At 38.0% G+C, this 25119-nt stretch overlaps 2 protein-coding genes across 5 annotated transcripts; one reads left to right on the forward strand and one right to left on the reverse strand.

The window, feature by feature from the left end:
* Positions 1-445: 445 nt before the first annotated feature.
* On the reverse strand, positions 446-23507 carry LOC144077744 (SEC14-like protein 1). 4 transcript variants are annotated; one of them, XM_077605696.1, is made up of 18 exons: positions 20367-20700; positions 19908-19933; positions 17704-17793; positions 10818-10967; positions 10543-10674; positions 9596-9724; positions 8822-9095; positions 8586-8695; positions 8231-8420; positions 7691-7779; positions 7432-7502; positions 6136-6307; positions 5705-5839; positions 5439-5573; positions 4250-4501; positions 3965-4143; positions 3705-3731; positions 446-2805 (listed from the first exon to the last, which is right to left on the reverse strand). In XM_077605696.1, the coding sequence occupies exons 2-18, from the start codon at positions 19911-19913 to the stop codon at positions 2700-2702; spliced, it is 2247 nt and encodes a 748-aa protein (XP_077461822.1). In that variant the 5' UTR covers positions 19914-19933; positions 20367-20700; the 3' UTR covers positions 446-2699. The 4 variants fall into 4 exon arrangements, with proteins under 4 accessions (XP_077461822.1, XP_077461825.1, XP_077461824.1 ...); XM_077605699.1 differs by lacking the exons at positions 19908-19933; positions 20367-20700 and adding an exon at positions 23402-23507; XM_077605698.1 differs by lacking the exon at positions 19908-19933.
* LOC144077747 (uncharacterized) lies at positions 22970-25060 on the forward strand. Its single transcript, XM_077605704.1, has 4 exons — positions 22970-22975; positions 23085-23650; positions 24720-24847; positions 24941-25060. The coding sequence occupies exons 2-4, from the start codon at positions 23098-23100 to the stop codon at positions 25025-25027; spliced, it is 768 nt and encodes a 255-aa protein (XP_077461830.1). The 5' UTR covers positions 22970-22975; positions 23085-23097; the 3' UTR covers positions 25028-25060.
* The last annotated feature ends 59 nt before the right edge of the window (positions 25061-25119 follow it).

The following is a 25119-nucleotide window of genomic DNA, read 5'->3' on the forward strand; positions in this document are numbered from 1 at the left end:
GATTTTAGAACATTGTAGTTTGCATAATATTGCAAAAAAAAATGTTGTTCTTCAATTACTAAGGTGTTTACTGTTAATCGCTTTTCCCCCTACAAAGAGCTTGCCTCAATAATATGCTCTATATCATGTTAAGATTGGTAATACTATTTTATTAATTGGTTGAAATATTTTATATTATAGTCGATCCGCCAAGTGGTGAGGTATTTCAGTATACTTTATAAAATCAAACCAGAAATATTTGACTTCCGTTTTCGATCATACACCTGTAATGTTTTAAAAACTAAAAAATGGACATATTTGTTTTTTAACCAATTCGAACAAAGCAGATTTTATCATTACGGCTCTTATGGTACACAGGGATGTGAGGATTAGCGTTGGTCCAGCTACTCAACAAGGATTCCTGCCAATTCCAAGAAACTTAATGTAAAAGAAGAGGAGGCAAATATACATGTTCGAGTTTAATGACCGCCCCACCCCCCAAAAACACAAAAAAGTAAAGGCGCAATGTTCTCGTGAATTCACATGACGATAGAAGAGATATGCAACTTAGCCAGAACAGAAAGCATACAAACACATGGAAAACTAATGACTAACATTTCATAGCCCTCAAGGTATCTGTACAAGAGAAATGTACATGTGAAGCAAGATGAAAAACATATGTAAATGATCTCCAATATTTGACAAACAGAATTCACACAGAAATGAAATACAGGACCCAGGAAACACTTTTTTTTGCCTATAGTTTCAATTTTAAATTTCAACAAGGCAATTGTACAAATATTAGGTCCACTCTGCTAGGACAGTAAATAAAAAAGGGTCCTTAGACCTGTTGAATTCCTATATATAATCCGATTATCCATTAAGGAAACAAGATGTTATAACCTCTATAAAGAATTAGTAAATTACTCTATGGGCCCAGATGTGCTTCAGAGGAGAGCCATGAGAGAAGGGAGTGTGTACAGTACATACATTTTACAGGCATGTCTCATTTCCACTGCTGTTTCCAGGATTCAATCTAGGACAAGCACACATCATAGCCCTCAATCTGAAGAGGTAAAACATTCCATGTTATTGCAAATATTCCCTTCCATAATATTGACCTTGTATCTGGAGTTAAAGACATTTCATGCACAGTTAGTATTTGTTAGGAGTTGACACGTCAACGAGGTGAAATGTCCATAGAGACAACATTTGATTACTCTTTTTACAGCCAAATTCCCAATACTTGCAATGCAGTAATCTCAAACTCACATAAAAATGATGTTTTTAGACAATAACTAATCCTTCAAAGACCGTGAGAGGATCAGCTATGTATTTCTAAGTGAGTCTTAAAAAGGCTAAATGGTGTTTATTGACAAATGGCTCTTAATTTACAAGTATCAGACTAGTAGTAGTAAACTCGCAGACCAAGTGTAACGTGCATGCAGTAACACACCACTCTGTTTCAAACCCGTCAAGTATGCCAACAGTAGCATATCTTAAACACAATTACACGTACAGTCAGAAAATTCTCTTTTCCCTACCAAAACACTGTCAAAATGATAAGCATTATAATAAAGATATTCTCTTACCGCAAACTATAGCACTTCACCCCTAAAATCTAATGATGGCAACCCTGCCACATTATGTGATGACGGCATTCCATTTGTTGATCGCGAATGTTCAAGCAATCTTGTTGTACCCTTTCATGATAAAACACACATGCGGGTACACAATTTTCTTCGCTGCTTAGTGGCTCAGTTTGCCTTTGTGCCTAAAGGTCATCTGCAATCATCCCTGCAATCACCACTATCTACATTCGCTATTTTAATGGTATATAATATTCATTCAAAAATTTCACACTGTAAAAACAATGTTATTGCTTCAAGCACTGAAGAGTGGGATGCTGGTTATGTATGCTGATCAAGGCATGTTATAGCCTTATGAATGAGTTTCAGTGCCATTGACGGCAACAAACGATCGAATGATCGCTGCCAGCCCTTCCTAGTCAAAACAGATTGGACGTATGTCGTCGTCAATGGGTAGTAAAGACCTTCCCACCCATGTTTTTGAAAACATATGCATGACATCTAAATCAGGTCCGAGTAAAATGTCTTATTATATTAGTGTAATCACACAAATATTTACATTGGATTTGTTGGCTACTATATCAGCATCCCAATAAATATCAATTTCCTTTTCAACAAATGTATAGGATTTCTTTCTTTGATAAAGTGGGAGTAAGATTTTTTAGGGTGCTGAATATATTTGTAACAGAACATCCAATCTGGATGAAGAAGGGTGTCATTTGATTATTGCCAAGACGATTTGGGAGTGTAAAAGTAAATGCTTATGCTGTATACAACGGTGCCTCCAGTGTCTTCATCCATTCAGAACTGTCATTTTGGGATGAAAATATTGCTTCTTTAAACGTCCAAAAGCTCCTCCTCCCCCACCTCCCCACTAATTGAGCCACAGTTAAACATAAATTCTTCCAATGTTTAGTCTCATCTTTTATCAAGCATCGACACAGCAACGACTCAATAGAGACCTTTGTGCAAAAAGAAAATATATATATGTATCAGCCCTTTAAAAAGAGTTCACACAGTCTACTTTTTTCCTTTTTGACTTGTGATTTTTAGTCTGCTGGTTAGCATCCAAAAGTTGAAGTGGAGTACAAGTCTGAATATAGGGGTCTTTGGCTTACTGCTTTATGCAGTCTACCTGGAGATCATCGAGCTGGACTGGGACTGGTTGGATGAAGTAGTGGCAGCACTGAGCTGAGAGAAGCCGCTGTGACTCGATTCCAAGCTGGTCATTGAACCCCTGCAAAAGGAAATATGGATAAGGAAACACATCCTACTTTCATTCTATTAAGCCCAAACATTTCAACCAAACAAATGACGCACACCTTGTACCATGCTGTCAGGAACTTTAATCAGTGGCACTCAATTATTTAGGCCCTACCAGAGGCCAGAGTAAGAGTGATTGGCTTGCATTTAAAAATGGGGCCATTTAATGTTCCTACGGAAAATTCTGGGTTGGGCGAGTTTAGTAGAAGGTGTGGTCTATATCAACCTATTGCAGGTTTGAAGGTTCTGTTGCTTTTGGCAAAGTTGGTTAGCTCGTGAAACTTCCACCATTTGAGAATGAAAAGGCGATTTCCATAAATAAATCTAACTACAGTATTTCTCCTGCACCTCCTGGAATTTTATTTATCGATGTCAAGGAAGTTTTTCCATCTTTTAGTTGGAAAATTACCGTTTTTTTCATGCGATCCAGTGAATACGTGGTGGATGAATGCTTTTTTCCCCAAAATATTTGTAATTATCTTTAATGTACAGCTATCGCACTTATTTGCAGTTGTAGATGTTAAATTGGAATTTGGAAACACCAAGTTTATCAAAATGTTTAAGATGGCGCAGTCGTATCTGTATTAAAAAAGGAGAGCGAAAAAGCGAGTCAGTTTTAGGAAATAATATGTTGAAATTGGAATAACATTAGAAAAGAATAGTGGGTAGATCCGCAGTTCCAAAACTTGAATAAAACCAAATGATTGCTAGTATCTGTTAGTCATGCAAGCGGAGCAACAGTCAACCAGCTAATGTCAGACTGTGCTAGGGACATTGCAACTGCCCCAGAGGTGTGCTATAAAGTTAGCGGTCAAAAAGCAGGAATGATGACGTGCTAATGCTAAAAAGAAAGTTAACCACTGCGCCACTTACAAACTCTGCACGTCACAGCAAGCCATTCTTCAGGGGAAAAAGAAGAGGACAGGAAAGAACAGGAATGTGTAGGACAGAAAAAATGAATTAAAAACATTTGGGAAAGAAGAAAAATCCTGAATTTAAAATTAAGGGCTGATTTATTTTTACATTTAAATTGGTTAAAATAGGGGGTCTGCTAGAATAATTGAACTCCGTACATAATCCAGGACAAAACATTTGAACTAGGTTTTCCGTTCCGAACTGAATAAGTTACCAACCTGAAGTCCTCTGAGCCCAACACCTCGGTGTAGTACATGACTTTACACTTGTGCGAGGAGACTTGCAGGGTGGCCAGCACATCATCTACTCGAGGCAAATTGGTGGTCGAGCAGGATGGCATGTTGTGGAACTTCCATTGGAGGATGTAGAAACCTGGCCAGCGTGTAATATGGGAACCCTAAATGGGGGAAAAAAATCAGATTTTTGTCTCAGACAAAACAAACAAACAAAGAAACACCGAATGTGGAATGTCATATAAAATTATATGTTTTAAAAATCTTTACCTGTACACTTTCTCCCTCCTTGCAGGTTAGAGGAGACTCAACCATGCTGTAATCTTGCCCCAGTGTCCAAGATTTGTCAATAAGCTGCACATTGTTGCCTCCTGGGGATGTGATCCCATGTGCCCCAAGTGGGTCTTTACGCGGTGGCTGCGGGGCACGCTTGGAATGGTAAATGTTGAAAACCACATCGCCTTTACAGACATCAAAGTCCCAAGTGATGACTGATGAGGCATCAATAATCTCAATCAGAAGCTGTTTAAAACAATTAAAAGAAAGACATTTGAAACCATTAGTAATTAGAAAATGCAATTCCTGGAGATATGGCATGGTCATGCTTATGGTCAAAAACAGTGACCTGGAGTTCATAAGTGTGAACATTTGAAAAGTGTCAATGTTAGTAATATGTTTGGGGTAAAAACCCATTGAGATTTAATGAGAAAGTTTTTGTCAAACAATGACCACCAATGGAGATTTGTTTCGATCCGGGAGTCAATAAGAGCCAACGGGTGCTGATTTTATGTCGATCCGGGAGTCAATAAGAGCCAAAGGGTGCTGATTTTATGGGGATTATTTGTGGGTGTCCAATAATATTGACCATGAAGTAAAATAACTCCAAAGATCCCATTTCTATTTTGGTCATATATTATATGTCAAATATCAAGAGCAACCAAAACAGTTGAAATATAGCTAAGAAAAATGTCAAAGGGAACTAAAGGGTAAATTAAGTAAATCTAATGACCTGTTAGTGCAAAGTGTGAATGTGTGAAAAAGGCCAGTTTTTGTGTTAACAATAAAAAGTGTGAAGCTATATTTATAGTGATTTATTTATATAGTGCATTTTCCCTAGTTACCTGCCATTTGGAGCAAGTAGAAAAAAGTTTTTAAGTATACACTACAATATTTGTCATTATGACACTTTGGTACTCTCCAGATGGAAACAATGAGTGACAACACTTTCTTTGATTTGGTTGAATCAATGTTAATGTGGAGGAGGTAAGTTTCCTGGCAAACAATGTGAACGTTCGATGCCGGAAATAGAGGTGCAACAATAGGTTCCAACCACTAGATGGTAGCCCTTTACACAAGACAAAATCCTGACTGTTTTTAACCCCCCCTTTTATTCCTAATGTCCATATTATAAATTTCAAGTTGTTCTACAGCGGGCATCCATGAGTTACACTTGTCTCACCTCATGTGGAGCCCCTTTGAAAATACTGGCGCTTTGGTAGATTGTTTCAGTCCAGAGACGAACATCTTCATTCTCCAGCTCCTCTGCAGTGCGGTACATTGACTTTGGGACCAAGCCTCCCTCGGGTACCTCACACTATATGCAGAAAGAGAGAAAGAGACAGAGAAAAGAGAGAAAGACAGAGAGCACACATAAAAATTAGGTCAGTAAAGATGACCTTGGAATTTAATCAATGGCTTTAACACACTGCTTAATTCTTCACTCACCATACATTCACCGCCCAGGAAGTCAGGGATAATCTCCTTGTCAATGTAGTCCACCAGTCCGCCAGGTCCCTGGTAGTCATTTCCTGCATAGATGAGGAACTTCTTGCGGGTGTTTTCGTCAATAAATGGACTCACCTAAAGTCATGAAACGAGAAAATACTGGTTTTATGGAATTTCCGCAGAATGTGAAAAGTAAAAAGTTGTTTGTGCATGTCATTTTCGCAAGCTCCCGAACACACGCTAACTTTCTATTTTACTTTATTGACCCGAGTTATCATCTTTTCTACTACTGCAGGAAAAAATACTCTGTAATCTGCAGGTTGTGTAAATGTGTTGTAACAGGAAAGGTTAGGCAACTTTTATACGGCAAACTTCACAGTGTGTCAATGTTTGAAATGAAGAAATTGAGAACCGCTGGTTCGCATGCTCACCAGCGTCCAAAGGACTGGGAAAACTCTGGGTGCTCTCAAGATAAGCAGTCGTCCCAGCGTCTCTGGATAGTTGGCCTCTACAACCTCAATAATCCTCAGCAGCGCTTTGACTCCAGGTCGCCACAGGTGACGCATGTTTAGACCCTCCAGGTCCACGAGACATGTCCAGCAACTGCCGAAGGCAAAAAAAAACCCACTAAAGCACAAATAGGCGATGACTGGAAAAACTTGTCACACAAGAGTGTACTTTAAGTGGTGACAGCAATGCATGCTAATTCTAGGCTTCCTTCTCATCCTCTAGCATGGCTCGTGGCCAGCATGGCACAACAGCTATTCATAGTTGATGTGCCATCCTGTGTGGCTGGGGTCCTTGCTCCCACCTCCTGCTGAGATGCCTGAACGATACAATCTACATTCCTTCCCCTCACTCTTCCCACCATTGGCTGCATTAGCACACTTGGAAAAAACAGTTCTTTATTGTCTCTGTTCTGTTGTAGTGCATATGACTGACTGCTCTGAACTTCCTAATAGTGTCCTGCCAACTATTGAAGTGAACGTAAAATGCCAAAATATGATTTGATGATTGAGTTAAAACACATTCTATATACCGTGCACTTTTTAGTATGCTTTCTAGAATCCTGCGAAATAACTGTTTGGCTGAAAAGCTGAAAGGGATGGGTAATTTTATTTATTCATAACCAAATGGATACAAATAATATTTAAATTGACAAATTATTTCGAATTAATAATATCTTATATACTTTACTTTTTGGACTATAAAAGGCACCACCAGTGAATGAGTCACAAGGAGCATTAGTGGATAAATGTACTGCATTTGTCACTTGTTTTGTTTTTAATCTTGTGACACTAATTATTTTTATATTAATTAAATACTTTGTTTAATCTATTTAATGGAGCAGTGTAATACAGTTAAGTGCCGGCAAAATAGGTTAGAGGTCATTAAGCACAATCAGAATTCATACGTAACGCACACTAAATTATAATGCGCACTGACAATTCATAGGAAGTTTTAAAGAAAAAAGTGCACCTAATAGTCTAAAAACATGGTTATTATAATTGAAACATTCCATCCACATACACAGAGGGCCATGACATTTTGCATTATGTAAGCCACATTTGTATAGCAAATGGTTACCAAATTGCCACATACATGACCCAGAATCTTTTGTCGCCATGTGGATGCCAGGTCTTTATAGGATTAACTTTTTTTTCAATTATCAAAAGTAGAAACTTGACCAATAAAGGGTTAAAAGTGCAGATTTTTACTGAGTTTACCTGATAGGACGACCAAACACCTTTGTGTTCTCTTCACAGCGTCTCAAACCCTCTTCATTGATTGACAGAACCTAAAAATACCACAAACTTAATGAGACACAAATTTAGAAACTGTGACGATTTACATTGAATTCATTTCATGTGCACCATTCACATGTTTGTGTGTAAACCCTGCTGGGTAAGAATGGCCTAAATCTACTTTAAGACTTATTAAGAATTCTCATGGGAATAGTTGGTGTGTTTTAACATTAATACATACATGTCTAAGCAGTGATTCCTCTCCGAGAGCTCGAACCAGTCCTTTGGTGTCCATCTGGCCAAGTCTAAGGATGTACAAAGGACGACCATCTAGAAGATAAAATAAAAATACTTAACTTGCAGCAAGATTACAGTCTACTGGGCCGCGTATCAAATAGCTGAGAATCATCATATTTGGCAGCCTTCTCCCCTGTTATGCAAGACAACAACAGCAAGCAAATACTTCTGCCTTTGATTTAGCTTCACCACTATTGAAATATAAACACTTTTTTCTTAGGACTGAAGTACCATTACAAAACAAATCTTGTGTGTGTAACCAAGAAACCATTAAAAAATGTGTGCATGTTTGAGGCACTTGTGTTCTGATTTACTGATTTAAAAAATTGCCTCCTTAAGTTCCTTATGATGTAACTTGAATCTGAAGGAAACCCAAGAGCAAAGATCGCCAACGTGACGGGCTTTAAAAGAATAGTCTATATTAATCATGTATGTGTAAACCTATCCATCCAGGGTGAGTATGCAGGTAGAGGTTTATGCCTACCTCGATCATGGTGGTGCCATCCCCCTGTGTAATAGTCCTGTAAGACTTGTGGTGAACTCCAAGTCTCGAGGAGATAGTCTACTTGATGCTGCTTCCTCCAGGTCAGAGACTGGCACAGAATTTCACGAGCCTTGTCCATGTTGAAATCCCTAGCACGCAAGAAGCGCAGGATGTGTTCATCCTTAGGAATCTGAAATGAAGTAAGACCGTGAGATGCGAGTAATTTCAAAAGAATGGATGCAAATATGCAATTCCACAATTAACTTGTGTTTCTGCCAATGATATACACTTGAGATGATCAAGAAATATTTCATTTTAGATTCTTGATCCATTCCTGTAGTACAAGATCTTTCACCTTTCCCTTGTGTGTCTCCTGTAGCCATTTACGAAGCCTGATGAGACAGCTTTCCTGCAGAGGTGTAAGATCACCAAGGTAGCGCTTAATATAGTCAGCATCCAGTTTATCTGTAAAACAAGCAGAAAACACCTGAAATTGGTGTGAAATATCCAAATACGATTCACAGAAACCGGAGGCAATTAAATTTGTTACAATGGGCATTTACTCATTTCCCACTTTTCAGCGAAACAAACCTTCAGGTGTGCCAGCCAGAATTTCAGTCAAACTATCTGCAGGAAGGGCTACGCTATCTTGCTTAGCTTCCGGGGAATCGCTTTCCGGGGCATCAACAGTGATTGGAATGGGTACAGCAGCTGTAACAGGGACTTTGAATTCAGCAGGAGGGCTGGTCAAGAGACTGGTTGGTCGGGTGGGAGGCGGAAGGAGAGATGTTGGACTCCATCTTGGAACGTGCGTGATTCCCTCATCTTCTAGCTCCTTCAGGTAGTACTCAATGATTTCTTTTCCCTGGAAATAGAATAATCGTAGGTACATATACCACACCAAGCAGAGCAATGAGATTAAATTCATGAAGCATTTTCAAAATGTCAGTATATATTTGAAAAATGTGTGATATTAAAGAAATCCTGAGCATTTAGACATGTATTTCTCTTCATTTTGCTGAGTCACATATATGCTTATAATCATTGTTTAGATGTTAATTTTCTATATGGATGTATGAAATATAGACACATTGTTTGTGCAGAGGCAGCAGTGTATAATAATGTATTATATTATTATAAATTAAAATGAAGTAGTAAAAGCAGTTTTTTCCACTTCAGTTTTTTTTTAATTATTGCACAATTATAATTGCGAACAATTGATGACCCTTGATATAAATGAACATGTTGGGTCTATAGCTAATAGTGATTACACAGAAACATTTATATATTCTAAATGATGGACCTCTGATCCAATGAGTACCTAAATGTATTTCCTAAAATAAAATAAAATAAATACACAATCACCTTTTTGATACTGCTAGCATATTGCTTCATTGCAATCTTTTCCACTGTGCTTTCAAAGCCAAAGAACGACTTTATGTCCAGACTCGCTGACTGTTCAAAACATGTCCAGTCTTCGTTCTCAGGGTGGACCTGGAAAATTTGAGAACATACTGTAAACATTAGTAGAAAGGGGGGCTTTGCATCTATTGTGATGATAGATCATTTGACTTCACGAGAACATCAAGCACAAAGAGAAATATGTGCACAGTGCGGTGAGCTGAGGTCTGCCTGTGCCACCTTTGTCCAAATTCTAATTAGCAAAGCCAAATAAAAGGTTTGGGGTTTTAAAGAAAATATTCTTTGCCGTAAAGGAGATATGAGGTAATAATGGGTTATCATAATGAGTAGACCTCCGTTCGATGCAAAGATGGAAAATATTGTTATTATTTCCTCAACTAACAATTGCAGCATGAGCATGAAAGCTTTAAGGCTATGTTTATAGCATTATTGTGAACAATTTGTGAAAATGAATCCAGGATAACATTTCATAACGAGATAAAGGGCAAAGGCAAGACACTGTGTTGGTAGCTCACTCCTCCTGGCAACTGAAACATTCCCACTTTATCCAAGTCTATTAGCAGTGTCTAATTAGGATGTCTAGCTGAGTTAATTTAACTGCTCCGTGTTAACATGCCCCACTGGGCAGCCTTGGAGCTAAAATTACAGCCCTGTATTGCTCGCCACTAATATGTGCTTGACCTCTTTAACTCGGAGCACCTGTGCATGCTCATTCATTATTTAATTGTTGAGTAAGCAAACAGCGGATAACAGGGCAGGGCAGGTATGCTAACTATTACAGACGTTTTCAGGTGGGATATAATGTTCAAATTCATGCAAGGCATCACGATGTATAAACTGCTGAAAATTTTGAAGGCACAACGTATATGTACAGAAGCATGTATATTTACCGAATAGCTGCAGATCTCATGGATGATGACCCTGTTGGAGAAGGTTTCATTATGTGATTCTATGTGAAGGGTTCGCTCCTTTCGGTTAAGCGTGTTTTTCTGAATGAAGTACACAAAGTCCACACCAGCAAACTGCAAACAAGACACAAACGATCATTATGGAGTCATAGCTTCAAAATGAGCCCCTTAAAGTATAGTTAGTCCAAAAAGTTTGGGAAATGAGAATAAACCACAGCCCATTATATTGAAAGTTTAAATCAGTGCTGGTGGCATACCCGTTTGAGAAGACGTGGAGCGTCCACATCCAGGGCACAGCGTCGCTCAATCCTATGCATGGATCTGTCCTCACTGGTTTCTTCATCAACCACCTCACTTGCCACAAACATGGGAATAAGGTGACATGTGGGAAATCGGCGCTCGTAGGCCTGGAAGAGGAAGAAGACAATCCTGTCATCAAGCAATTATAGAACACGTAACATTAACAATGTTACTTCTCGTACACAATCACATACAAGAGCTTGCAGTTTCAAATACTTCTCAAGATACAATGCACAATTAACTATGACAAATAAATTGGGTGTGGTTTTTGGTATTTGAGTTATTGTGTTTTTATGGCAATGAAGGGAGTGACTACAGCAATTCTACAATTGACTGTTAATGATGAATATATCGGGGATTTCGCCCACTTACGGGACGTGGTGTATACATTGCCTGTCATCATGTTTGTGACTACTTGCTAGGCTGTTGTTGATGAACAAAAAATATGTCTGCAAAAAATATATACCAGTTTGGATTATAGGTAATTCCATTCAGTATAACTATCGTGATTCTTATTTTTTGCATAGGTCTGCTGTGACACTAATTAGAAGTGGTGGTTCCAAAACAACTGGTTCATGAATGTAAAAATGATGTTAATACTGCGTACACTACCATGATCTAACCCAGGGGTGTCAAACCGGTCCTCAAAGGGCCGCAGTGGGTGCAGTTTTTCATTCCAACTCAACAAGAAGATACCTTTTGCAAGTGTCATCAGTTAATTAAAGTCAGGTCCTACTTATTTTAGAAGACACCTGATTGGTTAAAATGTCGGCACTGGATCGGTTGGAACAAAGACCAGGACCCACTGAATCGGTTTGACACGTGATCTAACCACTCGAGTCCTGGTCACAAGCTAAGATAATGCAGGTCTAAAAAAGATAAGTCAATATACCACGCAAGTTACAACAGTTTCAACTCATGAGCCAAACACCTGGCCACTGTCCATTGAGCACTGGCTAATTGTTGAGCTTGGATAGTCACCTATGATGTTCTGGAACATTGTATGAAATAGTTGTCGTGCTCTCAGCACAATTAAAGAATATTTACAGCTGGTACTGGTGAAAAATAGAGTTAAAAAATTAATGATTTGTGCTAATATTGGCCCTAGAGTCAACGTGTGGGGTCATTTCATCACATAAGTCCAAAAATTGCTTAAAAGGGTGGTGTGCCCCTTTATGGCACTGCCTTTGTTCCGATATTGGAATTACCCATGAAAATGCTAAGGAATATTTTCTTGGTTTGGATCAGATTACTGTAATACAAGTGCAAACACAGCCAAATAAACTGCCCGCAGAAAAACATCTATGAACACAAACTACACTTCCTGTGATTAATGGTTCCAGGATTTCAGCTGAAGAATTTCTAGGCTTCCAAGGCACGCAAGGGAATATATCAAAACAAAGCAACGTTACAGTGCTACATCTCTTCCTGCACACATAGAGAATATTTCCACATTTTAAAACAAGCAATAGTAATAATGAGAGATTGTAGGAAAATGGGAAATGGGATTCAGGAAATCCTATTCGACATTTAATTTCTTCTGTGCTTGAGCTATTATTTGCATGATGTGTAAATTTGAAGCTGGCAAAACTACAGACAAAGGGCAAGGAGAGGCCATTGTACATGGCTTTCAACTATGGTAAGAAAAGAACATATAAAAACTGTAAACGATGCTCAATAGGACCAGGTGAGGCTATGACAGCATAATTTCTCATCTAAAATGGGAACAGATGGAGAATAGTGGTTGCAACTCAACTGTAAAATGATCGTAAATACAATATTTACACACACAAAATCTTTGTTTGGGGAATGAAGTAAATACAAATTTGCTTATTCGTGTATTCAAACAGCTGATATAACTTCAAAACCATATGAACATTTGTGCTTTAATTTCATGCACCAATTATGATTTTTTTTAATTCAAACCTTACAAGGCACTCATTGAACTCATTTGCCATTGATGGTGCTAGATGTCCAATCCATTGTTGGATTCATAATCATAAAAAGTAATGTAAAAATACAATAATGATTCATAATTGAAAAATAAAAGAAATTGCTAATATTATAAAATGACTAAAATAGTCACCTGGAAAGGTCTTAAGTGTCAACTTTTCAATAACTGTCCACTGTAATGACCCTTGCCCCTGAAAGTCTTGAAGGAAAAAAATAGTGTGTATCAGGCTTCTCAACAGCGGTATTAGTATTGTAATTAGTATTGTGTATGCATTATTTGAAGCCGCACCATGTTGAACACTGAATGTGGAGTGGATGTTAGGTTGGGAAGACAAGTGGCTTTTGTCTGAGCAAATACAACAAACGACTCTTTAGTCTCTACATACCAAGCTACCCACTTCTCTTCTTCCAGAGATTTTAATTCTGTAGTGTGCATTTTTTTTAAATCCTTTAATTAAATCAGAGACATATACAATCTTGATACAACTGCAGTCAAAATGTGGTATTTAGTGCTTGATTACACTACAAAGTACAACCACTGCAATGAATATTGGACCATCTACACAAAACACATGACCACCTTCTTTAACTTGCTTCCCAATGCATTCGAGAAAGAAAGTAAAACCCTAAAACTAGAAAAGATAGCGTAATACGGGAGATTAGATGCACGAAGCTCATTGGTTTGTTTTTAAACTGTTTTATCTCCTTGGATGTAATTGATGCGATAGATGTCCAATCAATTTTGACTGCCAGCTCCTCTCCATTAAAATGGATTTGACATTTATTGCCATCGGCCACATTATTATTCACTGCAAGCCCTTCCAGAAAATACAAAAGTAAATAAAAAACCAAAATATGTAAAAATCCAGTCATCACAAACAACACCGAAAGAAAGTGGCGTGTACTCAGTACTTTAACAGTACTACTGTAACATGGATATGCACTGGCACGCATGCCTGCAGTGTAGACACCAGTGAAAAGTATCATCTGCCTCCAACAGAGTGAAACAGAAAGGGGGAAGGGAACTGTCAAGGCAGCATCTCGACCTTGCAGCAAAAAAGAAAAATGGGTGAATGAATGTCCTGTGATCAGTGAATGAAATCAGCTGGAGAACTGCCATTGGCTCCAACGAGTCACATGACAGTAGCAGAGCCTTGCTTGCTGCACTGAGTTACAAGCAGCACACAGCATGATGATAAGCTCTCTCTGACTGAGTCAGATCCCAACACATTTATTTTTGGCTCAGTAACATATAAGGAGAGATGTAACAAACAGCAATATGGGTGTATCCTCTCTTGGAAAGAAAAAGTGGAATGCTGGCAAATGGATCGTGCACATGCACAGTCAATTCTCCTGATTTCTCTTCTGTGATATCACAATGCATATGTGGGTCATAATGATTGCATTATAAAATTTTATTGAAGATGGATGAAAAGATGAAGCCAGAAACCAAGACGATCGGAACATTGCGCATGCAAAATAAAGACCAGGTGACAAAAAGTTCTGTTAAAATTCAAGGAGTCTGTCTCTAAATATTTGCAATCCAATCATTAAGTAAGTGACTAACAAGCCAGTAGATTACAGATGCATTACATCAGTCTAAAGCACACGATAATTCAGCAGCAGAAAACTAGGCTGCGGAAGCTTTAACCAGACCTGGCCATAAGTGGGTCAAAGTCGGGACACGACTAATAGAAAAGGGGACAGCAGGATGAACTACATTAAGGAACTGTGATTCGGTGGTGAACATAAGACAATGCTTCGGCGACCTCATATTGTCAACAGCTTACTAGGGATGACCGACTATATATACACACAGTCATAGAGTTACAGGGAACAAGAACTAAAGTGTCTAATAAAATTTTAGCAGAGTTTACAGTTTATGCTTCCAAAGTGCAGACTTAAAATGCAATAGGATTTTCCATAAAAACTACCATGTTGCTTTTCCAGTTAAAGTTCAAGGATAATAAGTCTATAGCTCTCATTCAAATTCTTAATTAAAAGAGTTCCGTGTAGCATTTGGGGCTAAAAGGCATTCTGGATGGTTCTTTCAAATTTAAAATAAGTGATAAGCAGGCAAACAAGCTGTTGGTGGAATTCTGTTAAAAACAGCTTTGTCAAGTCAATACATATTTGTCAAGTAAATACGTCATTAAAGAAAACTCAACAATCCAATACACGTTTTTGGAGAATTATACTATTTGAACTGCAACAAATAAACCAGTGTTATAACACAAGAAAGCAAACACCATCATTTAGGTACTCTATTGTTGTGGGCCCTTATAACTTTTCAAGTTTAATTAAATGAGGGATGGCCAAACCAGTTCTCGAGGGCCGCTGTTGGTGCATGTTTTTGTTCCAACTGATCCAGCACAGGCATGTTGGCCTATGAGATTTCAGCAGAAAACAAGAAGCACCTGACTGCAATGCACTGATTGCACTTGTAGCACACCAGATTGGTGAAAAAGTGTCCTTTTGATTGGTTGGAATAAAAACCCACACCCCCTGCAGCCCTTTGTGGAATAGTTTAGACAACCCTGAATTAAATAAAAGTCACATACTACCATAGACTAACCCGGCACACAGGTTGATTTGTCAATTTATCCACTATGAATAAGGTATACACATAAATCTAGAATAGATTCAACAGTCCTTTTTCATGGAAGGAAGCATTCTTCGAAAAATATAGGGCTGCTGATAAATAAGTAGGAATGAATGTTCTAAAACACAACCATCAACAAAGAAACATTTTGTAAATAAGCAGATAAAAACAAGCAGCATGTCCTGTTCAGAGTGCTGTGCATTATACAATCTACTGCACTTACTGAATGTATCAAATTGGACCCAATGGTAATCTCGACCTCACAACCAAATGCATTTTTTTTTATCAGGTATCATTCTTTTGTTTTGCTTCATGGTGGCATGGCATGGCATGCAAACAATAATATTGCCATGCATTAATGTGTACTCAGCAAACAGCGAAAATATGTTTAAGTGTGCAACTTCATTTAAACCCATCATCCGGATGCTTGGGAAAAAACGACTTTCCCCCATTTTGAAAAAAAATGTTATTTACAGCAACAAACTGCACTTCAGGTTTAGTCCTTAACTTTTGATTTAATGCTGATTGCTCTTTTTGTACTGTTGCAGGAGTCATTCCTATTCGTGGATATGTTCCAATAGTAACAGGCCCAATAGGCCAGAAAAAAATTACAGTGTGTGCTGCTTTTTTTTACATTCCAATGGGATTCCCCTGAGAAAAGCCTAGAGCCCAAACATATGATAATAGCAACAGCAGCAACAATATTTCCTGTTATTGAAACAAGTACACTTCAGGGACTATAGCAGCTAAAGATGAAGCCAGTAAAGTCAAATTCTTTTGTACTTGTAAATACCCCTGAAATAATACACAGGGCTAATAATAATATTGTATGAGTATACATGTGTTGAAAGAACACTGACACGAGTGCCTTCAATTATTGTAGTTTAGTTTAATGCCTTTCAGTTGAAAATTATTCAGAGTAGTTGTGGTTGATGCTGCAGATAATTTGAATATGTATCATCGTTACTATGCTGCTTTCTAGTCTTTTGTCCGTTTTTTTCTCTCCCTCCCTTCTATTGCCTTATTGATGTTATCCTGTATATTTAACATCAACTTGCACAAGGGAAATTAAAAGATGGAAAACAGCCTTGAGCTATAATTTTACATATTTACATCTATATATGTTCATTAATATCTGACATTACAATCTGACATCTCCCAAATCCTTGGTGTGGTGATTGAATCAGAAATAATTTCTCAAGTCATAAATAGCCCCTGTAGGAAACAGCTTACAGGCTTCAATCCAAGCACACTTATATAACAGCGCTTATAGGCACACTTGAGGGTGAAATGCTTCAGTAACACCTGTCAGTGTGCAGCTGGGCCCCTTAAGGTCTGTCGAGAAAATGTATTGCACAAACGGTGAAATGTAGAGGACATCTAAGAATAATCTAAATCCATCCGTGCATTTCAACGCACTCACATTTTCAAATGGAGACTAAGTTCCTCACTAGAAAATATCAACAGTAATTCCCCAGCTAAGAAAAGCAAAAAGTCAATATAAACAAAACTTAACTATGTCCAAATAATGTAATGATTTTCAGCTATTCTGCTTTAAAAAAATGCGTACGTCTTAAAAGCCAGAAAACCAATGCAGAGGGCAACAAATAAATAAATAAAATTATGCGAACTCTCACTAAAAGGGTCAGCTATCAATTAAGAACATATTGCATATTTTGTACAGTAAGACTTAACACAGAGTAGAGGGAAAAAAACTCCAGTGGTACAACAACAAAAGCATGTAGTACTGTGGTTCAACAATATTCTTAGAAAATGGGCATAAATCTTTTCATCAATTACTAGCCACCTTCAGCTGCATGTGTACAGCCAGGTAAGTGAATGTGCACATGGTCAACTGTGTGTATGTGTGGGGTGGGTGTCTGGTTGTGTTACCCCTCTATTAATAGATACTTGTTTGCCCCTTTGCTAAGGAGATTTGGTCTTCTGGTATCCTGCTGCTAGCTGGCGGAGAATTATTTTATTAATCTAAATATACCAGCACTTGTCTGAGACAACTAGGCTTGAAAAGGGCATTTGTGGAATAATTAAAAGTGGTGTTACTATTCAAATTAACAAGGCATAGGCAACGGGATAAACAAGTTTCTCTGTTGGCGTGAAGAAGAAAAAAAAATCAATATGCAATGAAACATGTTCATGCCTGCATGGCCTGTTTTGAAGCTGTGTTATCAAATCTTTTACAGTGGACGAGTGCATACTTGCCAGTATTACCTAACATGGCATCAATACATGTAATATTCATGTAAACAGGTGGGGGGAAAGACACTTACAGCCATCACCAGCTCAAAGGGATACTTGTACACCCTCACGGGTGACTGGTACTTCTGCACCATGTTTGGGACGTCAGTAACACCAACAACCTGTAATCAAATAAATATATTTCAAAAAGTGAAAGAGAAATAGTAGTGCAGGGTATCACAATAGTTGTGAAACCAAAGGCTTAAATATGGATTTGGTCTGGTTTTGAAACAAAAGAACCAGTGTATAATTTACATGTCTTTTAAAAGTTTACAATAACAAAGAATCTGCAAAGTGTACTAGAAATGTTTATCAGAGACGCCATTAATCAATGAATGCAGCTATGGCTGCACAAAATAACACAACAGACAGTGTCACAGCAAGTCAAATCATGTACAGTGGAACCTCATATGCCGCTGAATTGATATGATTCACAATACATCAATGCTCAAATGCTTAACTTGTTTGTATTTGACTCAGCCAAATTAGAATTCCTGGGTATCGATGCCTCGTTGGGATTCTGGTAATGCCTTTGTGACTGTTATGATGTTATCTGCAAGAAACATCTAAGTTTGAGCAGGCAAAAAGCACTACTGTGAAGTGTTACTGTGTGGTTTGGAGTCATTAGCGAACTTTGATGCTTTATTTTGAAGTTTGTTGTTTTAGTGTGTTGACCATGTACTGCCAGTGAACCAAAACTCCACTTAAATTTTCAAAATAACATGGCACGCTTTCAATTCTGTAAAACGGCTCAAATGACAAAAACATGCGTGCATTACATCATACAAGGCATCATTTACATGTCTTGTAAACCTTCAGCTTGTTGTCCACTGAAAGAAAATATTTGATATTTTCAACTTATATAATGCTGATACTATATTTGGCGATATCGCAAAGTACATCACGATTTGGTTAACGCCAAGAGCCTACAATCAATATAATATGTACATAAAAGCAATTTTGACAATTTTGATCATTATGTTGCTAAAACATTTCAGACCTTGGAATGAAAAACTTTCTTCTTGACAACCCTGCACATTGAACATTTGCGTTCTGATCGATTTGATTGGTTCATTGCTTAATCAATCCATGCATCGTTATATACCCCTACTATGTAGCAGCTTGATACTATACAATACCGCCAAGCAGAATTTGAATTTTCAATTTTGTAATTTCCATGTCACCTTTGCCTCAAGGATTTTGACACACATAGTAATTAAAATCGGGGAAAGAGTGGTTAGCGCGTCTGCCTCACAGTTATGAGGATGAGGGTACGATCCCAAGTCCAGACCTTTGCATGATTTCCCCTGGGCTAGCATGGGTTTTCACCGCATACTCCAGTATCACTCCCACATCCCAAAAAAATACACGGGTGAACACTCTAAATCAGGGGTCTCAAACCGATCCTCAAAGGGTTGTAGGGGGTGCAGGTTTTCATTCAAACCGAACAAGCGGACACCTTTTGCAAGTGTAATCGATTGCAGCCAGGTACTACTTATTTTAGAAGACCCCTCATTGGTTAAACTGTCGACACTGGATCAGTTGAAACAAAGACCAGGACCCACTGCGGAATCGGTTTGAGACCCCTGCTCTAAATTGTCCCCAAGTACGAGTGTGAATGGTTGTCCGTCTCCTTATGCCCTGCGATTGTCTGGCCATTAATTCAGAGTGTCCCCCATCTGGGGCCCAAAGCCAGTTAGGATAGGCTCCAGCATGAGGATAAGCGGTACAGAAAATGAATGAATTAACATTAGAATTGAGTAAATATTTAAAATTTTGTACACACCATATATCATCATTGAAAATATTTAAAAATCGCAAGTGGAATGCAATTGATTTCAGGGGTTCCACTGTACGTATGTATGTCCAACTACATCTATTGCACATGTCATAAGAGCACTCGATGTCATCATGGAATAGTACAGCTAAAAAGCAAGCAACACTTGAAGAAAGATACTGTAGCCATAGTGGATAGATACACTGTTAGAGGAAGTACACACATTACAACTAGAAAGCAGTCTTGCATGCTCGAGGTCATTTTAAGGAAGTCCAAAGAGTGATTGTGATCTTTGTGTTCTGCTTGTTTAGCAAGCTGACATAGTTTGCTTGTAAGCCGATGCTGTAAGGGCGAGAACGTCTTAAAGCAAGATCAGGGTAGGCAGGATGACAATAACCGGTCTATAAGAGAGTAAATAGTAACTCACTACAGAAGGCTCACACACACATAAATAATTACCGTCATGCTTCAGGCTCTGGCAGAAACTTTGGAGACACGTCAAAACAAGAGAAATCAAGCCACACATTAGCAGGAAAAAAATGAGCTGTTAGTTGTCCAGTTGCTCTTCTGTAAGACCGTTTTAGTCTGTTCTGTTCGAGAAATCCCTTTTTTTCCAGACCAGTGAACCACTTATATACCACTTTTGTTGTGTTTACTCATCTCCTGATCTAATGAGTGTAGCCCGAAGATCTTTCGAATACGCAGTTTGCCTACAAAACACTCATTTTTAAAATTGATGTCAAATCATACGACTATTTTAAGTTTTTAAATCAATCCATAGAAAACAGATTTAGGGAATTACTGCTGTGGATAAGTGTAGACAGGGATTATACAACAGTGCTGCTGGCTCTAAAGATCCGAGCCAAATATGAACTTTTCAAATTGCCAAAACAAAAATGCAACGGAATGGATGCTTACCAGTTATTTTAGCAGGTCTGTGAAGGTTTTCTGTGAAATCTCGGTGATTTCTATCAGCGTGAAGTGCCCATGGACTCTCCAATTCGCCGGCAGAAGCTAACCCAAGTTAGCCTCGCTGTGCTAGTTAGCCATGGAGCCAGCGAATGAAACTACCACTGATCGAATCTTTTTCGGACTCAAACGACGGAGAACGCGGTGAGAATTGTGATCAAACCGGTACACGCACAGTGTAATTCAATTCTGATGTAGTGGACGAAAGGTGACCTGTGGAGGAGGACCATATCAGCCTGCCACATCCAGCCTCCTCCTGTCTCAGACTAACCTTGACATCATAAACACGCCCACTGACGTCAACAGGTTTAGCCACTCCCCCCGCCCACTGCAACTGGAGCGCCCTCAAGGAACACTAAAAACGTGTCAAAAAATGTCAACCACACCAAAAATTCCATTCAAAAATGGAACAGACAGGCCACGCAACGTTCAAACGTCAAAACTCATCATGATGAATAAATACATTGGGGTATTTTACAATCATTGATTGGTTGATTGACTTTTTCATGGCAATAGTCTCACCCCTAAAACACAAAGTTCATGTATAATGGGAATATCCTGTCTGCATTTCTCACATTTTCTTCTTACGGAAGCGTATTGCATTCACTTTAAAAATGAAAAAAGCCCTGTCCGCGTTTTCAAATTAATTTATTTTGGGGGTTTTTTTTGAACTATTTTTAAAAACTCCGTTTTTTAAATTAATGTATTTTATGGGGTTGTTTTTTTTTTAAATTATTTTTTCCACTTGCGGCCAGGAAAAAAAAAAGAAAAAAATCCAAAATACAATCCGGAGTGGAAAAAAACGAAAAACGAAGAAAGAAAAAAAACTTCAAACCCCCCAGAAAATAAATAAATTCGACAAACTGAGTTTTAAAAAATAATTAATAAAAAAACACCCCAAAAATAAATGATTTTGTAAAACGGAGTTTTCAAAAATAATTAATTCATAAAACAACCCCAAAAATAAATTAATTTGAAAAACGGCCAGGGCTTTTTTATTTATTTTTAAGGTGAATGCAATACGCAATATCTTCTTAATCTGTGTGAAATAGGTTGAACAGTTGGATACACATTTTGATTTTTCTGCCACCTAGTGGACACATCTTTAATTGGTTTCCCTGACACATTATGTAGGTCGCTGGCATTGATTGAAAAACACATCTACAATAAATGCTGTTTAGAGTCGATTGATAATTGTCGTGGGATCAATTTTGCCATTTACTACTATTCATTTCCTCGTGGCCACGTTTGTCCTGGAGTTTGGTCACCAGGCCAGTCAATTTTAGGATGCATTCAAACAGAAAAGAAACCATTCAACAATATCTAGTTGATATGATGCACCTCTCTGCAATTAAATTTACTCAACTGTCTTGATTTTTTTATTTCATTTTATTGTCCAGGACAATTAAGAAACTAGGAGTTTTGTTGTTTGGGTTTGAAATACTGGAGCTCTTATTATTTCTAGTGACAAAAAGGCGGACGATTATTCTCCGGATTATAAATCACACATTTTTCATATTTTGGCTGGGCCTGCGACATTTTTTTCTGTGACCAGTGACAGCTTGTTGTGTTGTTTTTTTAGGCTATAGTTATCAGATAGTTGACAGATGCCTATTTTTCAGATGAAAAGAAGTAAAAATACCCTGCAAAAAAAGACTTATTTGCGGTGCAACATAAAGTCCAAAGAGTACAGTCATTGTTTGATTTGTTTTTAAGTACATGAAAAATGTTGTACTCTGCACAAAATTCAATGTGGCTTGTTTAAATATTTATAGCCTACTTCATCACCACAAAAAAATTCGAATGAGGTGAATTATTACACAACATACATAATTTATTTGACACATAAAGCTCCATTGTTAAGTAAAAACATCTTATTTAGTGTTTTGGGCAGAGGACAGGGTTAAGATAGGAAGTGGTTTTCGATGTCTGTCACGCATTTGACAGGAAACAAATGTCAGCATACGACACTCATATAGATCAGTTCCAACTGTCATATTTGTGCTTTGGAGAGTACTGTTCATTTACTATGTTATTATGTTTTCACCAATATGAATCAACTGGTGGGCATATTTCGTAGCTAGGTATGAATTCTACATCTTATTTTATATGAAAATGTTAACACTTGACAGCACAAAGACACGATGGTGGATTTTGAGCTGTAGTTACCCAATAAAGTATTCAATGTAACATGTTGTCACTTATGCTAAATTAAAAACTGTTTTGTTTGAGGCCTGGTAGTCTTTCCTACCTACATATCACAAGATGTAATATTTGGGCTTGTGAAAACAATAAACCTACACAAGAAAAAATAGGTGAGACGAAACCTGCATATTTAAAGAGGGGAACAGAAAATGAAAAGGGTGAGATGAATTAAGTAAAGGGAGTTAGCAAAAAAGAGCGAGGAAGTAAGCAATTGGTAACAGCACCAAATAAAAAAAACACAGGCAGGCCTTCAGGTCGGTGACATGTAATGTTGCCTCGAAACAGGAAATGATGAAAGATGCACATAGAAAAAGTTGCTTCAGCTCACTCATTGTACATGAGCCAAGCTTAAGGTAAGTCAGATTGGGAAATTTGTGACTGTACATTAAATATGCCTCGCTTTGTTGTTATTGTTATTTTATTATATTGATTTTGGATGCAAAATACTCATGTCAATTACAGCCTCATAATTAGAATGGGCACTGAAGAAAAGGAAGTGGAGTCTCCATCCCACCCACCTCCACAAGAACAAGGATCACCAAATAAGAAAAATCCTCCTGTTGATCATCTTGAGGGACAAGCAGCTAAGACCACTGACCCTCTTAGTACATACTCATGGCAAAGTACTTCGATGGGTTCACTTCATGAGATGGCTGAAAATGGAGCTGCCTCTGCAGCGCCGACGACGGAGCGAATTCCAAAGGGGAATAAATGGAGCAAAATGCAATTGTGGCGCAAGAGCCACAGCGAGGAAGACAAAACATCTAAGATTAACTCACCAGGAAAGAATCCCTTTAGGAGGGCGCTGTCCTTGCCTCCTGCGTCTCTTTTTGCCAGTCTGACACAGTCCTCCTCCTCTGCTAGTGCAGTACAAGGAGAACCGTCATCTGCCACTGCCATGGACGGCACTTGGGAACCTGAGCAAGGACGGGGAGGGGCTCGTTTCAAAAAGTACTGGAGGTCTATGTCTCAAAAACTCAGAAGGCCCAGACTATACAGTCGGAACAGCACCCCTACATTGCTATCAGGTGAGGTGTAGGAGTGTGTGCATTATTTTAAATAATGATAAATGAGATGTTATGAATTGAGGCAGGTGACATGGCTCTCGGCGCGATTGGATTGGATTGGATAACTTTATTCATCCCGTATTCGGGAAATTTCGTTGTCACAGTAGCAAGATGGTGAGGATGCAGAAATAGGATAGGCATTTTAGACATAAATAGATAGGTAATAAGTAAGTTAATAAATAAATACATGAATAAATATATCTAATAATATATACAATAATATAAATTATAATAAAAAATAAAAATAAAATAATATAAAATAAAAATTATAATAAATATTATAAAAAATATAAATGATTATATAATAAATATATAATAATAAATGACTCATCCTTTGTGATTACTATTCACCTCATCACTATAATGAAATCAGTTCAACATAAGGATATCAAAACCAAACCATGTTTGCCTCGTACATGGAAATAGCATCATCACATCTTGTAAAACATCACCGTTGAGCATATTCACTTGTATAATCCGTTAAAGAATTGTGAAAACAGTTAAGCCCAAAATTACTTGCACCAAAGTCAACAGTTTGTGATTGATTAATAAATGATACAAAGCAGTAGTGGGTAAAGAAAAAAAACATTTGTCATAAGGCATCTCCAATACACAGAAAACAGATTGAAGTCAAATCATGTAGATTCTCAATGCATTTTAGATCAATATGAAATAGATACAGATGCGTTTCTGCGCTTGAAATCTCAAAAAGATTTGAATGGAAATCCACACTGTTAAAAACTAAGAGGATGGCCTTAGCTCTGTGTGTGTCTTGTAAAGACAGATAGCATCGCTTTCCACTTTTCAAATGGGAGTGGCAACATGAGATGGGAGATATGTACAAAGCACAAATACAAATCAAACATAGGCCAGGATATGCATGTAATTATGCTCTGTTTTTTGCTGGTTTAGAAAATCCGGATGTTCAGCACGTGCTTCCTCATTAGAATTAAGGAGGGGTTTTGAATTTTATTGAATCATTTTAATTAACTTTATGTGTGCTCATCTGCTGACTGTGTTTGTTCTAAAGGTGAGAATGAAGCTGTGTCCACAGAATCTGAGAAAAACTATTGGGCCCAACCCCAGGAGCTTCCCTTATGGAACATTAACAACTGTGTCCTTCAAGATGGACAGATTCTCATCTGCCCCGAGGAAGACGTAATAGTCAGACATCAATGCAATCTTTTTTTTTCAGTTTAAATAAGTGCTTAAACCAATCTTTCACGGTTTTGCTTTTGTCTGTGTCTGCAGCCAACAATGTGGACCCGAACCCGTGTCAACAGCTGCGTGTACAACATGAGCATGCAGAATCTTGTAGACATCGACGCTGGTCAATAAGCAAATTATTCTCATACCTGTCAACCTCTGCCGATAACTGCCCTTATAAATGATTATTGATTCCCCTTACAAACCCCCCAAAAACCTTACAA

Source organism: Stigmatopora argus, chromosome 7, assembly GCF_051989625.1.
Source record: "Stigmatopora argus isolate UIUO_Sarg chromosome 7, RoL_Sarg_1.0, whole genome shotgun sequence".
NCBI lineage: Eukaryota > Metazoa > Chordata > Actinopteri > Syngnathiformes > Syngnathidae > Stigmatopora > Stigmatopora argus.